The sequence below is a fragment of the Rhipicephalus sanguineus genome, chromosome 6 (assembly GCF_013339695.2).
Source record: "Rhipicephalus sanguineus isolate Rsan-2018 chromosome 6, BIME_Rsan_1.4, whole genome shotgun sequence".
NCBI classification, from domain to species: Eukaryota; Metazoa; Arthropoda; class Arachnida; order Ixodida; family Ixodidae; genus Rhipicephalus; species Rhipicephalus sanguineus.
The window spans coordinates 118,151,529-118,168,400 of NC_051181.1; the positions used below are offsets into that span (position 1 = coordinate 118,151,529).

A 16,872-nucleotide genomic window follows, 5' to 3' on the forward strand; every position below is an offset into this window, starting at 1 on the left:
GCGAATTCGAAGACGGCAGAAGATTATAGGTGGTGTGACGAAATTCGGAAGTTTGCTGGTACAATCCTGGGGGCTTTTACCCTCGGGCCCTATAGTTTCTCAAGACGAAAATAAAGTTCTTCCCATATGCTATGCACTGCTGGTACAGGATGGTCGCAACTGATGCAGCACAGGAAGGATTAAAAAACAGTGGAAGAGGCCTACGTCATGCAGTAGACATTAAAGGAACTCGTGACAATGGTATAGACTTCTTCAGCCAAGACCAATAGCTGACATAAGCTGACTCTCTATAAACGTCCATAGCGCGGCGGAAAGCTGAAGCTCGCAAAGCAGCGCCATATTATGAATGTCCCAGCAGGCAGGTTCTCTTTGCGATGTCATATAATGCGGCTAGCAACCAGCTAGGAGTGTATCTGGTTTCTCACGGCAACAAGGAAAATATAGTGAAACCGAATTTCATAGCAAAACAATCAATAAAACAAGCAAAAAGAAATAAGATAATCCCGGAAATTGCGTCTATGAGGGAAAAAAAGTTGTCTGTTAAAACACCAGGATTTGACATTACAGCTCTATATTACATCCGAACTGTCATGGTTCCGATGCGTTAGCGTTTGAAAGACATAATTACAGGAATCTCGATGAGGCATTTCTTCCTCGGCTGATTAACTGTTTAGACCCGATGAGAAATGTTTTGCGGGTCCCCAGAATAACAGTGTAGCAGTGTAGCTGGCTTTGTGGTTTGCCTTCAGTGCCTGTATATTTAACAGTATGAGACAGTGTGTCAAGTAAGCTACATCCAGTGAAAATAGGCGTTTGCAGCATTCATACACTATAGGCCGTGCCGCAGTGGGGTCACATAGACAGGCTCAACACCGTTTTCCGGAACGAGAAATATCCGTAACACTAGCAAATATTCTTTCTTTTTTTTTAACACTTACTTATAGAAGGCATCCGAATATTTCTGTAGTTGTTGTCGAGAAATTTCGCAAGCCGGAGCCGAAGGAAGTTCGTTTATGCAGAGGTGAACCTATATTCCCATCCCGTATTTTTTTTTATGCTCATGTTTCACCTTTTTTAATAACATGGTATTCCACATCGCGATTCCATGCCACACAAATTAATGGCAAAAAATAGAGCGGCCCAAAACACAACCACTGACCGGTGAACACGAATAGACCAGTATTGCCTGGAGGCTTTCATATTCTCTAGAAATGTGGAACGTAAATACCCAGGCGGGATCCCAAGTCGCGAGCTCCATGCAGATAGTGCAGTATGCACAGTCATTTCGCATTAATCTTTCGCGTGGTTTAAATAAAAAAGAAACTGTTGTTTATGCAGTGCTTGTCTTGTGCTTTTGTTTCGCGTGTGACCAAGTGCGAAATGTTGCTCCTGTATGGGCTTCGCATTTAGCGGATTAAAAAAAAAAATCTGGTCAGAGAAGGGTGACGGAAAGACACGTAGCTCTGACGAGGAATCTTACATGGGATTAGCCGCGCGTGCTCACAGCCTTCACATTTCATCGACAAAATGCAAGTTCCTTCTCTGATAATGCGATCGAAGAAGGGCTTCTTGATATATAAAGAGAACGTGCGGTTGTCAACCTACATTTTTCTGTTTTTTTCGTTTTGCAAGAAGAACTATCGCCAGGAAGAAAATTAAGCGGCTAAATATTAATGAAGCGGAACTGACTGGCAGGCCAGATGATCCTCGCGTACCCCTACTGTCAATAAAAAAAACGCGAGCTCCCAAGGTGAAATGTGAATACAGATGAACAGACGCGGCTTATTCTTCATCTCATGTTGACGCTTTTTCACAGCAGATGTATTTTTCCTGGTGCAGTTGACTGAAACTGAAACATAAAGTACTAAACTTGTACAGTAATGCTCTACCAGTGATCGCAGTAACTTATATTAACACCGATAATAATAATAATAATAATAATAATAATAATAATAATAATAATAATAATAATAATAATAATAATAATAATAATAATAATAATAATAATAATAATAATAATAATAATAATAATAATAATAATAATAATAATAATAATAATAATAATAATAATAATAATACTCACCAGAAAAGCTAAAAAAAATAAGAAAACAGTTAACTTTTATAAAGCTGTCTTCTCTGCAGTGTCTCTGAGACGTGCAGGAAAGCCCCGACAGACGTTTTTTTTTTATAGTGGCACATTTCAACGTCGTCAGACGCTCTTGCCAAACCAATTGAAGTTTTGGGAAAACGACCGTAACAGGAAAATGCCCACTCACCACAAACATGACACATTGCCAATATGACAACTTGTAGGATATTGTCCACACACTGAGGTGACTGCAACGGCGAACTCAGAAACTGAATTTGTGCCTAGACCGGTCCCGCCATCTATTGGAATACGACGCTAATACAGTCCGCGTAATTCCGCGAACAGTTAACAGATGGCGAGAACGAAACTCTAATTTTTTTCTTGAATCAGTGTTTGAATCTAAATTTCGCGTACATTTGGTATAAGAATCAGACCTCTAAGATACAAGTCCACCCATTGGCGTCGGCAGGATGGATGGATGGATGCGAAACTTTATTTTAAGTCCTGAGGTGCACTACTCAACGCGCAGCGGGCCGCTCCCACGTTGGGACATCGGCAGGGGAGTTAAAGGGCACTTGCCCCCACCCAAGCTACACCAGCGTTCACCCCGTCTCACAGCCGCGATGCAACCACAGTTTGCACACCCCCAAGACAAGGCCCTGTCGACGCCCATGAATCCACCCGTGCTCTTCGATAAATCTGAGTTCAATGTACACCATTTTTTCGATAATTGTGATAACCAGACTACCACCAATCCATATGTCATCACGATTATTCGAAAGTGGCCCAGATGGTAAATGGAACTAGCATATGCTGTCACTTGAACTGAATAGCCTTGACTTGACCTGAAGAGCTTGATCTGAAGAGCCTCTTAACTCAGTGTAGTCTGAAACGAGTTGCACCATATAAAGCATTTTCGTGCGTAACAATTAACGCATACTCTCACGGAGGAAATGATTGTGAAGTTACTAGGACGAGTGATGCTTGGAATCAAAACAATCTCTATATTTGTAGAGCTCCACATGCATGGTGGGGTATGCTTGCTGTCACTTGTTCTCCTATATATCACTGCACCGAACAATCGAACCTAACAATTAACGTACATTCGAGCTTGCCAAGCTTAATGTCAGAATTTTGTAAATATTAAATTTCTTGATGCGCTGGAAATGAGATGCGCTTAAAGGCAGCACTGCATACACAAAATTATATAAATCGCACATAGTTTACTACAGCGGTCAGTTAAGCAGCGTTCCATACGACACAAAGCCAACATCTGCCGAAACTGTGCCTTCAATTTATTTAGAAATCTTTCATATAGATTCTCGCGGCATTTATCCTTGCTCACCTCGTAGTAACGTCAATAAAAATGCAAATAACGTTTTCTAACTTCAATGGCACCTTCATTGTGAAATAATTAAGAGCTGTGGATTGATTCATCGATTGATTGATTGATTGATTGATTGATTGATTGATTGATTGATTGATTGATTGATTGATTGATTGATTGATTGATTGATTGATTGATTGATTGATTGATTGATTGATTGACGGACAGCCACGGACAACGGACGGATATGTATGGATGAATGGATAGATAGATCGATCGATAACTGCAGGCACATCCCCTTCGAAAGTGGGTGACGGTCGAAGCCACCAAGCTCTTCTATTTTCTATAATGCGTTAATGATTGATCCTTAAGGTCAATATCACATGTGATCAAATGATTGAAGTCACAGCATCTAAGGCACGCGTCGAACTTATCCTGCAGTTTCGCGTAACACCACGCGTGCACATTTGCGTCCGAGCGAAGCCGTTCAGGCTGTCGGTACCTTGTGCTCCGTCGTAAAAAACTATCATTATCATGAACCGGCACGCGCTCTCTTCACTCTCTTCACAGTGACGCTGTTTAAGCTATTGGTAACTTGTCCTCCGTCGTGGAAAACTCCTCAGGTGGGTACGCGCCACAGGAAATGGGCAAGCTCTACTACCGTATACAGCAGGTGCGAGAGTCAAACGATCACGAACACGAGAAAAAAAAAGAGAGAGAGAAAGAAAGGGATTGAAAATAGGGAGAAAGAGAACAAGAGAGAGAAAGAAAGCGAGAGAAATAAAGACGAAGAGAAAATAGAGAGAAATTAAAGGGAATAAAGACATAAAAATATAGAAAGACAGAAATACATAGAAACAGACACGAAAAGGAGATAGAAAAAGCAGAAAGAGGAAGAAAGAGAGAAATAAAGAGAAACAGAGAAAGAGAGAGGAAGAAGCCGAGAGAAATAGAGAGCTACAAAGAAAGATAGAGAGGCAGAGGAAGACATAGAAAGAGAGGAAAAAATATAGAAGGAAACAGACACTAAAAAGACATAGAAAAAAACATAGAGCAAGGCAGAAAGAAAGAAATAAAGAGAAACAAAGACAGAGAGAGAAAGAAGCACAGAGAGAGAGAGAGAGAAATACAGACAGAAAGAGCGAGACAGAGAAGGAAATAGATGCAGAGAGAGAATGAAAGAAATGAAAGAAAAAGGCCCAAAAAGAGATACTGCTCGAGCCCCGTGTCCACTGCCTTCATTACACAAGAAACAGTGAGAGAGAAAAAAAGGGAAACGAGGAAGGCCGCAAAGCTGCGCTCTTCCTTCAGGCTTGGCACAACTAGTGCGAAGCTGCAATAAATTTTGAGTTATGGTATCTGCGAAAGACATCGTCATACGCATTACTAGCCGTTGAATGTTTAGAAATAGCAAAGACCGAGACTTTTCCCGCTGGTATTGGTCGTTTAATCGATTCGTGATAGCTCTGCGTAGAGAGAATAGTCCTTCTCGTCGCCAGCCGCTTATGCTGATAGCAACCTGGGAGTCCAATACAAATGTCGTCCGCGCATACTGATACTCGGACTGTCTTCCTCGTTTTCTTCAAAGCATCGAGCAAGCCAGCCTTGTCCACATTGGAAAGCCACACGGTTCCTTGTGCATTTGCATAAGACCTAAGACGACTGGAAGGCGAACGCCATCTTCTTCTTCTTCTTCGCGGTCGATTGAATGATCCCGCCCAAAAGCTTTCCGCACCTAACGTGGTTTTGCAGTGCCTCAGGGATCGGCTCACCTTCGTCCAAGCGACGATCTCACGTGATGACGTCATCATGTGATGTGACGTGATGTGACGTCACCGTAACATCACGATGACGTCATTATGACGTAAAAAGTTCGTCAACGAATATAGCGCTGGATTAACAGGAACACGAGAAAAGGAAACACAACACATGCGCTAACTTTCAACACAATGTTTATTTTGCATGTGCACCAGCTGCGTATACCGAACACCTTACAAAAAACAAGATCACACATGCGCACGGATTCTTCTCATGTCGATATCGCCCTGGCATATTATCTAGAAAGGTCAGCTCTTTTACACTCAAAGCTACAAATGGGCAGCTAACGCAATAGGGCGATAGCGACATTAGAAGAATGTGTGCGCCCGTGTGATCTTGTTTTTTGTTAGGTGTTCAGTACATGTAGCACCCATGCAAAATAAACAGTTTGTTGAAAGTTAGCGCCTGTGTGGTGCGTCCTCTTCTCGTTGAGTTGTTGAGTTGAATAAACTTTATTTGCCCAACGGTTGATATTGTGCCCGGGGCTAGGCTGCCAGGGATCCACCAGTCGAGGAACATCTTTCGAGGTCCTCGGCGACGGCCCTGACCCGCTGGACGGCCCACTCCTGGTCTTCGGGGGCCTCGCTGTGAAGGGCGGTTCGCCATCGCTCAGCAAGGCGCCCCGCTTCACGTGTTCCTATTCATCCAGCGCCTTTTTCGTCGACGATGTTGTACCAACAAGCCCAAATGGAAACTCTGCTCAACAAATTTCGGCCCATTTGTGACGTTATGAAGACGCTATATTGCGACGTCATCATATGATGATGATTTTTTTTCATCACTCGTGTTAATACCGTCGCTGCCGACGCCTCTCTTTTCACGTTTGATGGGGTATCTAGGGCTTTCGCCTTAATAACATGGGGGACACGTGACTGCCACACGGCAAGCTCCGGGGTTTTTTCGCCGATATACCCAACGCTGCCTTACACTCCGCTTGCACTGACTATCACTGTAGGATGAGTCCACGAAATACAGAAGGTACCCTATTACAGAAACATCTGTTCAATACAAAAATTATTCTGGAGTACGCAGTCGTTTTCTTCGAAAACTTGAAGAATAGAAAACGTTTTAAAAGTCGCACGTGTGCTTGTGTCGTGCGTACCTTACCAACTCTATGACGTTAACTTGGGTGCTCAGGCGCTAAAGATATTCACTTCCCTCCCTCCGCATCCTTCCCCCCGCTACCCCATTAGATATGGTAGAAGACCCTTATAATACTGTATGTCGGCTAACCATAGACGAGTTTCTACGCTAGTTTTACTGTACATGAAGTGTGGATAGCGGTCAGTAAGATGTCACATTTGCCCTGTCTATAGAAAGTCTTTAGTACTTGCACAACCCAAGCCCCTTTCAATCATGGAGACGGGTTTCCTGTCTCCTTGACAGAATCGAAATACTCAAGAAGGCTGTCCCGAGGTTCCCCAGAAAATTTGGAAATTATTTGGCTCTAATGTCACCACATATAAATGCCCAACGACGACGGATGGAGCTTATAAACAGCTGAAACACTGACGGACTGTGACGTTGTGTGCCCTCTCTCTCTTTCTTTCTCTCTCTCTCTCTCTCCAGAGCTGGAGAAGCTGCTATCATGGAACCAAACCTTATGCAGAATCCGAGACGCCTAAAAGGAGGAAACATCAACGTAGAAAGCGGTTAAATATCCTGTTTCGAAGGTTTTTTTTGCGTAAGGCATACAGAACGTACAGAAGATGGAGGAAAAAAATATAGTAGGTTCAGTGTGCTCCATAAGAAAAAAAAAAGAAAAGAGAACTCAAATCAGGACAGCCGTGTACAACTGAATAGCTTCTTAATACAACCTCGTGTGTATGTGGAAGAGAGTGAGTGTGAGTGTGTGAGAGGTTATATGTATGATTACGTTTCCTCACAAAGAAAAAAGTATTCGAGCCCGTGTACGGCTCCAGAAAGTATGGGCAGAAAAACATGGTGAGAGGAAAATACATTACCCCTCTCCTTCTCCAGCCTTTCTTTAGCCCGCCATTCATCAGGTGGAGCGAGCGTTTTTATTCTACAGGGTCTGCACACGCGAAAGGAATTACGCAACATACACTTTTACGTTGACGCACGAAGTTGATGGCCGGACGAATGTCGCCAAGAACTTTTCCAAAAAGCACAGAGCTGCGGAAATTTGTTGCTCGGAACCTACACCTTGTCATATCCGACACCCAACGCTGGGACGTGCGCATCGCTACTGCAGTCAACTGCGAGTTCAAGGACTTCGTCAAAAAGGACGCCATCTTCTCCGTATACTACTTGTTTTAGTTGGCCAGGTACACTACATGTTAAGACGAAAGCTTCAGACGCCTCATCAAACGCGAAAAGTGGGCGACGGCGTAATGGTGAACTCACTATGTGACGTCACCATGAGGTCACATAACACGACGTCATGTTATGCGACCTCGTGGTGGTAACGTGTGATCATCACAAAATATCATCGCATGTTCAAAGCTGGGCCGATCCCGGAGACGCTGCAAAACAAGCCGAGGTGCAAAAAGCTAACGGGGTGGGGGAGATCAATACATCAACTGAGTAGAAAAAGAAGGAGATGGCTTTCACCTTCGAGTCGTCTTAGGCGAATGCATAAAGGACTCTGAGTTTTTTTTTTTTTTTGTAAACCCTTGCTTAGGAGCTTCTGGCCTTCACAGTGCTACGTTATAATCATAACGATAGCTCTGCCTCGTTTTTTTTTTTGTAATGAAATTAGTGAACCTTCTCTAAAAGTAAAAAAAAGAGAAGAATCTGCACACAGCCATCGAATTACCAGTGCAACTCAACTATCCCTATAAAATAAAAACAAGAGTTGTAAAAACATTTAGTTCTCGCGATTTCACGAACAATGGTGGCATCGTTTTCTTACACTTCCTCATCCTTCATCTGTCTACCTGCTCATCTACTGGCCTTGACGTGAAGGCAGCGATTTTGCCCCTCTGTCGTTACGCATGTTCTGCTCGCCAAATTTCCAGCCGCACTTCAATCATTTCTGATGTTTGAAGAACTCTGCAAACATCCGCGAGTTGGAATCTCACACCTTTCTTTAGTATGACTCAATCATTGCCAGTTTCTTTTTTTCTTTTTTTTTTTGTCGTACGTTAACAGATGTCTTCCGTCTGCTTGTGCTTAAGAAACAGCTTCTTCACGGGAAAAAAACGTGAGCAGTTTCGTCGATAGCGTGAGGAACACACGAGGCTTTAGTTTGCTTGATTTGTTAAGGATTAGGGCGTAGAGTAAGTGAGACGTGATATAAGAGGACACAACGCACACGCACGTACGCACACGCGCACAGTCCACTAATATTTCTCGAAAGTTACGCGGCCCTTCATACATCACACGCGACTAATAAATATAAGGGAGCCCCCAGTTGTTTATGACATGATAATCATTTATCCCTATTCTCAGTGAGACAAACTAGCTTACTTAGCTTTAATATTTTGCAAAACTTGAATGCTCATGAGTAGTCCAGGACCTTCACCAAACTAACCTTAAAAAGAGCAGAAACAGTTAAACAAGCGCTGCTTGCGTCACCTTGTCTGATTATCCCTGTCGTCCAATCTTCACCACTAAGAAATCACGTGCTAACATTCCAAAGCTTTGACCATGTCGTAAAGCGGCTCGTCTCTGCCTCTCAGGGGTGTAGCAAGAATGTATTGATTTTTTTAAATATTTTTTCTTGGGGGAAGAGCAGAGACCTCCCCCACCCACCCCTTCACGTATGTGCCTCCTTTTTAAGTACGTTCGTCCGTGTGTTTCTATGTGCGCGCGTTTATATAGACATGCGCAATGTGAAAACGTCAGGCGGAAGGGGGGGGGGGAGCATGGGAGTACGTGACTTTTTAGCGTATTTTTCTTTTTTATCTTTTGTGCACATCGCGTTAAGCGCTAAAGGAGGAACAAAGTTTATTTAAAATAGAGGTTTCTGGGGCCGACGTTGGTGGCCCCTGACGGTCCGTGTCAGTCCTGGGCAGTATTGAAGATACATGTATCTTAGATACTATCTTGGATACTTTATGGGTATCTTGTATCTGTATCGCGATACGTCTCGAAAGGCGAGTATCTGTATCTGTATTTCCGATACATTCGATAACGTATCGTGTATCTTAAGATACAAGATACTTCTATCGCAACACAACCGTGCGAAACAATAATCGCTGGCCAAGCTCCGCCTCTCAAGCTGGTACTGGTGCCACTAAGCCATCTGAATAAGTCTTGGGGCAGTGACGTTATTTTATTTTTACGCGAGAATCATCCAGTGAGGGTGGAAGATCAGGATGACAAGCACGCGGACGTCCACGTCCAGCCCACGTACCTTTTCTTTTCTCGATTTCTTTTCTTTTTAGTTGCGCCAATGCCGCGACATTTACTCTTAGCCACTGTCCTGCGCCGCGTACTCCACTGCGTTCGGCGTCTATCGCGCAAATTCTGATGTTCTTAGTGTCGTTATTGAAGGTTCTCTTGCGTCTTGCTCCGTAACGAAATGTGATGCGTGCAAGAATGGGGTTGCTTTGCGTCGCGTGGATTTTACATATCAGCGATTTGAAGGATCTCGTGGATGGAAGTTCGACTTCCTTGCAATGAATTAACTTATATGCAAATAAGGTTCTAACAACTTTAGTACCACTGGTACTGATGCTAGATATAATAGAGCAAGCGTTTATCTAAAAGAACATATCTTGGCGTACCGTATTTTTCACTTCCATCTAAATTTATTCAAAATTTATGAAATCATAGTTTGATTATTAGCAGAAGTGCTTTCTTAGCTGTCATTTCGTATCACATACATTACCTAAGTCTCTGCACTGTTTTTCCAGTCTGCAGTTTCCAGTCTGCACTGTTTTCCAGTCTGTTTTTCCAGTCCACTGCAGTATGCCTTTTGTAACGCGCTCCCAAAATAAGATTTCTTCTTTATTCTTCCAACTGTCTCCTTTATTTCTACTGCTGTGTACACATTTACACGTTGCCAAGCGATTTTGAAAACAAATATATTATTTTGTGAGCGTGCCTAGAGTATACAGTACAAAATATGCTGCTTACCACTTAAGAAAATAGCGAAATTGAGTTTGCATCATATTAATGAAAATCATTAGGAGCAATCTTAAAGATGTTATGAAGGGGATTCGAGAAACGTTGTTTTACTGAATGCTTCGTTTTATTGATGAGCGTCCCAACGAGCCGTTTCAGGCAATTTACCGTAGGCAATGAATTTTCTATTGTCTCAAAAGGTAAGTTGACGATAGTTCATGCTCATAGCTATTAAAGGCACCGTCTGTATTGTGTTTCTGTACTCATTCAATGTGAATGTTTGATACACAACCACCTTTCTATTTTACTTATATTCGTTTTCCTGTTTTAGGCCGTCTTAAACATTTTACGTATAACTAATCGCCACGTAATGGGAGCTATAAGCGGCAATAGCGCGAATAGCGGCGGTGTCCTGCGACGCTTTGTGCAACTATATATACAATACGTCTGAGACATTTCTGCGTTGCACATGTTCTCTCATTAAAAAAATTTCTAAAAGATTGCACGTTAGTGAGCACATCAGCAAAGAATACGCCAGCAGCTAAGTAGAACATGGAAATCATTGCAGTTTACGTCGTCTACGTATACACCAGAGCTCTCAAACTCAGCTTATAGCCGGCGGGCCGCAGTCGCGAAATTTAGCTCCAAGGGCCGGGACAGTGAAGATGGTGGGGTCGGAGAGAGTTTGAACAAAATGACGTCGCCATTTGAAAGGAAGCCTTTCCTATATCTCATATATAGGTCATTTCTTAAGGGGATTTGGAGTCGGGATTCGAGGAACATCGATACCGATGTACACAACGAGTGAAATCTGGACGCGAATTGAAATATAGTTTTTGTTCCACGGTTATGTTTCAGCACATCGTGACCACATGTTCCTCACGAAAGAAATGCTTGAGACCAGTCATGTCTGTGTACGTTCTCACGAACGTACTTATTTAGAAAATAAAAATAAACGGGACGGAGACGGCCGTGTGTGCCGGCGGGCCGCTAACGAACGGTCTCAAACCCCGTATACACCATGCGTCCCCCCCCCCCCCCCCCCAAAAAAAAAAAGTCGCTTCCAGCGTTGTTGCTGCTGTACACCTGTCCGGGTGTACGGTATTGTGCAAACTGTCTTTTACGGACAAGGTAAAAGTCCACACCGGTGTTTGCTCCGTCGTGCGGAGGCTTCTTATCGACGTTATTGTGATTATATAGCAACACGCTAGCTGGTCAGCAAGCTGAGCAGCGACTACCATCAATTGCAAAAATGACAAGCAAGAAGCGCTGTCAGCGAAGTGTATAAAGAGTTGTCCTGTGAAGAAGCTAAACCAAGCCCCAATAAATTGTTTTGGGAAGAAACTAATGTACTTCGAGCAAGAAGGGCAGAACTTTTGAGATACTAACAGACGTTTCGTTCAAGTGAAAGAAAATAGGTCTCAGTTAAAATTTCAAGCAGACATTTTCGTGTATAGGCGTTTGCTGCTACATTATATTGATCTATAATAACAAATTTGAGAATGTATCGAAGTATCTTAAGATACAATTGACAAGTATCGTATCGGATACAATCATTGCGGCAGTATCTCGTATCTGTATCTCCAATACTTCTTGCCTGAGTATCTTGTATCGTATCGCGATACAATTTCAAAGTATCTTTGCCCAGCCCTGGTCCGTGTCCTTAGTCCGGAACACCGCAAGGCTCAGTCGTCACTCTCACCCTTTGAACAAGATCAGAATGGCATTCCTACTTAGCACATCCGGATACAACGCGAGGCGAAACGGTAAAATCCTAACAATAAAGTGCAGGCAAGCGCAACGCGACCGGATTGCAGGGCCGGTCAAGGACGCACGTTACGGACAGTTCGAAGGCGGCTGCCTCCGCTTCGAGAGAAAAACTCGTTTACGATTTTGATATCCAACAGGCTATCACACGGTATACGGGCGTTCGAACAGCGATAGGCTGAATTTCTGTTGTTTTTCGCACGCGCTTCGTCTCAGCAGAGACAGCGCAGCGGGATGCCAATGATTTCCACACCTCGTCGGTCGTCGTTTCCGCGGGTAGGGGCTTCGAGCGAGGAATACAGGTGTGCGGTATGGGACGCCGCTAACTTGCGCATCTTCAGACGTCGACACACACACACATACGTGCCAAGCGTAAAACGGCGGCTGTGTGATGAGCGTTCGCTCCTCGTGCAGTCGATAAGTAGGTAAACGCGCTGCTCGCGACTCTGCCTCTTAACCTAACTCGTTGCCCAACGTACCATATCATGGCGTGGCTCGAACGGCCTTTCATAATCACCGAATGCGGGTCAACGCCCCCATTACTATTACAGTTTTGATATTCCCGCAGACACAAAACAAAAACCACATGGAGGTGCTTAGTTAGCTTCCTGTATACACCTCTGTTTCGCGTGCCCTTAATCGTTAGGGCGCGTCTAGAGTTCCCGACCATCTTTGTTCGGGGTTGTCATCAGATGCGGACTCACCAGAAACGAATCGTCAGACGTGTGCTTCCAGGTGTGACGGTGTCACAAACTCGTTTCGTTTTACGTACACGCCGGCCCATTAAAGCTCTCTTTCATGGAGATGAACACGGTCGCCCACCGTGGGAAATTGAGATTAGGAAGAAAAAAAGAACGCGTTTCCGCGTCTGGGGCTGAGCCAAGAAAGACTTGCTTTCCGCGGCATGTCGATCGCGCAACCCGGTTGACAGTTGCTTCCCTCTGCCGCGGCTTATGACGCGAAACGCCGCTATCTGTGTTTCAGGAGCGCGCTATAGCTGATGGGATATGCAAGGGGCGAGGGTGGTCACCGAGCTGAGTGTGAGGAGTGTATGTACCACACGCCCCCCGGGTTGCGCAGCGTATACATTGGCGTGGAAAGGGTGCTGAGCACACGGTGCGTAACCTTCGCGGCGAAAGTAGCAAATCTGATCTTGCGGAAACGAGAGAGTGTTCCCGTCTCTTAGCTTAAGGAAAGGAAAAGGAGCCGCAGCGCGTCACCACAATACTCGTCGTAATAGTGAGCGGTGGTCTGCTACTTACACAGAGTGCAACGGACGGCGAGATATAGACGGACGGAGACGGTGTGGTTCCCGAGTGTACAGCCATGACGTCCGACATCATGAATGACTCACTTCTGGCTCCTTCGTCGTGGCCAGCCGGGGTAAGCTTCTTCGAGAGGCTATGGTCTCAGAGGGATCCCCGGGTCAAAGAGTGGGGCGGCATAACGGACGCCCGGTTTATGTTCCCACTACTGGCCACCTACGTCTACTTCGTCAAAATCGGCGGGCCCCGTTGGATGAAGAACAGGCCCGCGTTCGAGCTCAAGGTCCCCATCCTGCTCTACAACCTGTTCATGGTCGTGGCCAACGCGCTCTTCGTGGCCAAGTTCCTCAAGCACTCGTACATAGACGGCGGCTACAGCTTCTTCTGCCAGGGAATCGACTACTCGGCAGTTGACGAGAACACGATGACCCTCCTGAAGACTGCGTGGTGGTACGCGTTCGTCCGGATAGGGGACTTCCTGGACACCATATTCTTCGTGCTTCGCAAGAAGAACTCGCACGTCACTTTCTTGCACGTCGTCCACCACTTCCTGGTCGTCTTCGACTGCTGGATTTGGATGAACTTCGGTCACGACGGTCAAGTAATCCTGGGTGTGTGCGTGAACGCGTCCGTCCACGTGATCATGTACGCCTACTACTTTCTGGCCGCGCTGGGACCCGAGGTTCGCAAGCACCTTTGGTGGAAGCGGTACCTCACCACCATCCAGATCGTCCAGATGATATGCGTCGTGATGCACATGCAGATTCCACTCTTCTACGACTGCGGCTATCCGAGCGCCTTCTGCATCATCGAGATTCTGCAACTGTGCTTCGGCATAGCACTGTTCGTCAACTTCTACTTGAAGACCTACAAGTCGCGAAGCAGCGGAGTTTCGGACGCGGCGAAGGCGCGTAAGACTGAATGAGATTTTAGAAGCAAGTGACCTTTCATTGAGGTACGAACTGTTCAGTGAACTTTTGTGTCGTGCATTTTTAACGAGGCGCCTGCGCATTGGGGGCAGCCAAGCGTATTTTATACTCATATTTATGCACATATTGGCGCGATATACTTTGACGGTTTATTTATACGAATCTGTCAGCACGGGAGATAATTTGCGAACATTCGTCACCTAGTGCAAGCGACGAACACGTGAAGTGTTTCATTTCGTTATTTTAACATTACAGCAAGTAATTAACGGGAACAAGGGCGTCGCCTGCGCTCCTTTGTAAAAGTTCAAGCTACGCGAATGCGTAACAGACGATGACTATGAAGAAAAGCGCCTCTCCATCATTGTGAAAAATCGCATTTTTAGCAGCGGCTCTTTCTTGAAGTAATTTCACGTTCATTACGACAGACCGGACAATATCGATGGCGCATTTCGTTGCTGTATTTAAGCTTGTTTTGCACATGTCTGCGAAAAACAAAGCCACTTTTGGCGGGCTGCTACGGGAACATGTTTGCGCAAACATTACATATATTACATGTTCGTATGTATATATCTGTAATAAAACAAGTCACCGTCACTTTTATATGTTTTTACATTTCTTATTTCGTACGAGCGCTAGTTCCCTTGTTGTTCGGCGTCTGTTGGCGCCCGCTTGGGGGTGTCCGAATGGTTTTCGTTGGCGAGAAGTTAGAAATCACTTACCAGCCGCTGACTTGCCTATATATGCCAGCATCTGCAGTCACTTGCCCAACAGTGTATTCGTTGAGGACAAAGTTCTACACATTCCGGAAAGTAACTGGCCCCACGTGTGCCCACAAAGCACGTGCGCTCACGGGGGAAACATTCTTGCGCTACACGGCAGCAAACTTTTTGAAAGATAATCACGGGCAGCGCCGACGAAGTTTTCGGGAAACGCCCCTCTCGAGCATGTTCTGGTGAAGCAACACTGAGACCAGGTGATGTTCTCATCCTCTTTGGCTGTTCTCTTGTGCTGCCATCCCTCCCGCAATATAACATTTACTCCCATTTTGTTTGCTTCTTCGTTAAAGGCAATTCTTTTCGTGCAACTTGGAACAATTGTCCTGCTCTATACCGATTGCAAACTAAACCATCGAGGCTGAGAAACATAGCCTATCATACGCGAAAAAGATGCGGCTATACGCACAGCCACGTATGCTTTATTTTATATTGTTGTCGGTTTTGCGCGAGCGCACTGCTCGTCACTTTCGCTATCTCAAAGCGGCCATTTTTATCTAAACAAGGTGTGGGTTCGAGCTAGTTGGTACTCTAACCAAGCTCCAGCTATAGCTCTGTCCAAGAAATTTCGCGCAAGAAGTAGTCGCCATTTGTATGAAAAGCTAAATGGAGCCAAGAATTGTTAATACTCTTTTTCGCCTGAAAATCATGACTGAAAGCGAAAGCGAACAAGGTGATAGTTTTTATCTCTTCCATGCATCACCGGAAGGGGGAGGTTAAGAAATTTCGCTCGGAGGTCCCGCGATCACCTTTAAGGCTGTTTCACATGCCGCGATTGCAGCGACAAAGATCGATCCGTTCGCTGCATTCGCTTTGTTCGCAACCACCGCTAATGGCGGTTTCGTTTCACATGGGCTGCGAATGGTCTGTGATTTTCGCTCTGCGACTGGCGCGGCGAGCAACGTTGCTTGCTGCCGTTCTTTGCGGCACACACTAGACAATTTTTCAAAAGTAATGTAACAATCTGTGCGTTATGATATTAAGTTCTCACGAACGGAGCGAAGAGCATGCGTGTTGTCATTTAAGAACACTTTCCACTCTAAATTAATTTTAAAGTGCGCAACAACGACCATCGCTAAAACAAACACGTCGACGCAATTTTCACGGCTTGGCCTGAGCGGCGCTATTTCGACGGGTCCCGACCGCAAAAATCGCTCCGCCGCTGCGAAAAGAGCGAAAAATTCCCAACATGTTGGTCGCTCGCTGCTGACCGCTGCGGCGAGAGCGAACAGCCCTTTTTTTCGCTGCGAGCGCATTCGCAGCCTGAAAATCGATGCTTTTTATGTGATGTAACGGACTTTAGAAAACAGGCGAATGTATGCGTATGATTACCGCCGGCGGTTTACAACCCATGCTGACCCGCACATAGGCAGTCTACCTATAGTCGATGACAGCTGAAGAATAAAAAGTAAACTGTACCGCTGTTCATCTGTAATATGCGCGTCCAATTACGGCCGCTCTTTACTGTGACGTAACGGTATGGAAAGGTATGGTTCAATTATCACGCCAGTGCCGCTAACACCAACACCAGCCGCTGGGACCACCATGAACACGAAACCTTTAAACGGTAAAGAGACGCGTCCATGCTTCATTACCCCTTTTAAGTGCGACACGTCCATCACTGCCGAGCTTGAAGGCCAAGCCTAACGTTCTTCGCTCTCCTGTGCTCAAGCACGACCATGTCTCATGATCACAGCACAATCAGTATTTGCAGATCTCTGGATAAGAGATTGAAAGTATCATCCTCACATCTATCGCTACCTAGCATGGAAGCCAAGCTCCGTCACCTGGATTAAAGACCACTGACAGAAAAGAAGATCCTGAGACCTTGGCCTACGGTCTCGCATATGCGCAAGGCCACGAAAGCCCT

At 45.1% G+C, this 16,872-nt stretch overlaps 1 protein-coding gene across 1 annotated transcript; it reads left to right on the forward strand.

Moving 5' to 3' along the window:
* Positions 1-13,146: 13,146 nt before the first annotated feature.
* On the forward strand, positions 13,147-14,822 carry LOC119396252 (elongation of very long chain fatty acids protein 4). The gene has a single exon (XM_037663376.2). The coding sequence runs from the start codon at positions 13,362-13,364 to the stop codon at positions 14,223-14,225; it is 864 nt and encodes a 287-aa protein (XP_037519304.1). The 5' UTR covers positions 13,147-13,361; the 3' UTR covers positions 14,226-14,822.
* The last annotated feature ends 2,050 nt before the right edge of the window (positions 14,823-16,872 follow it).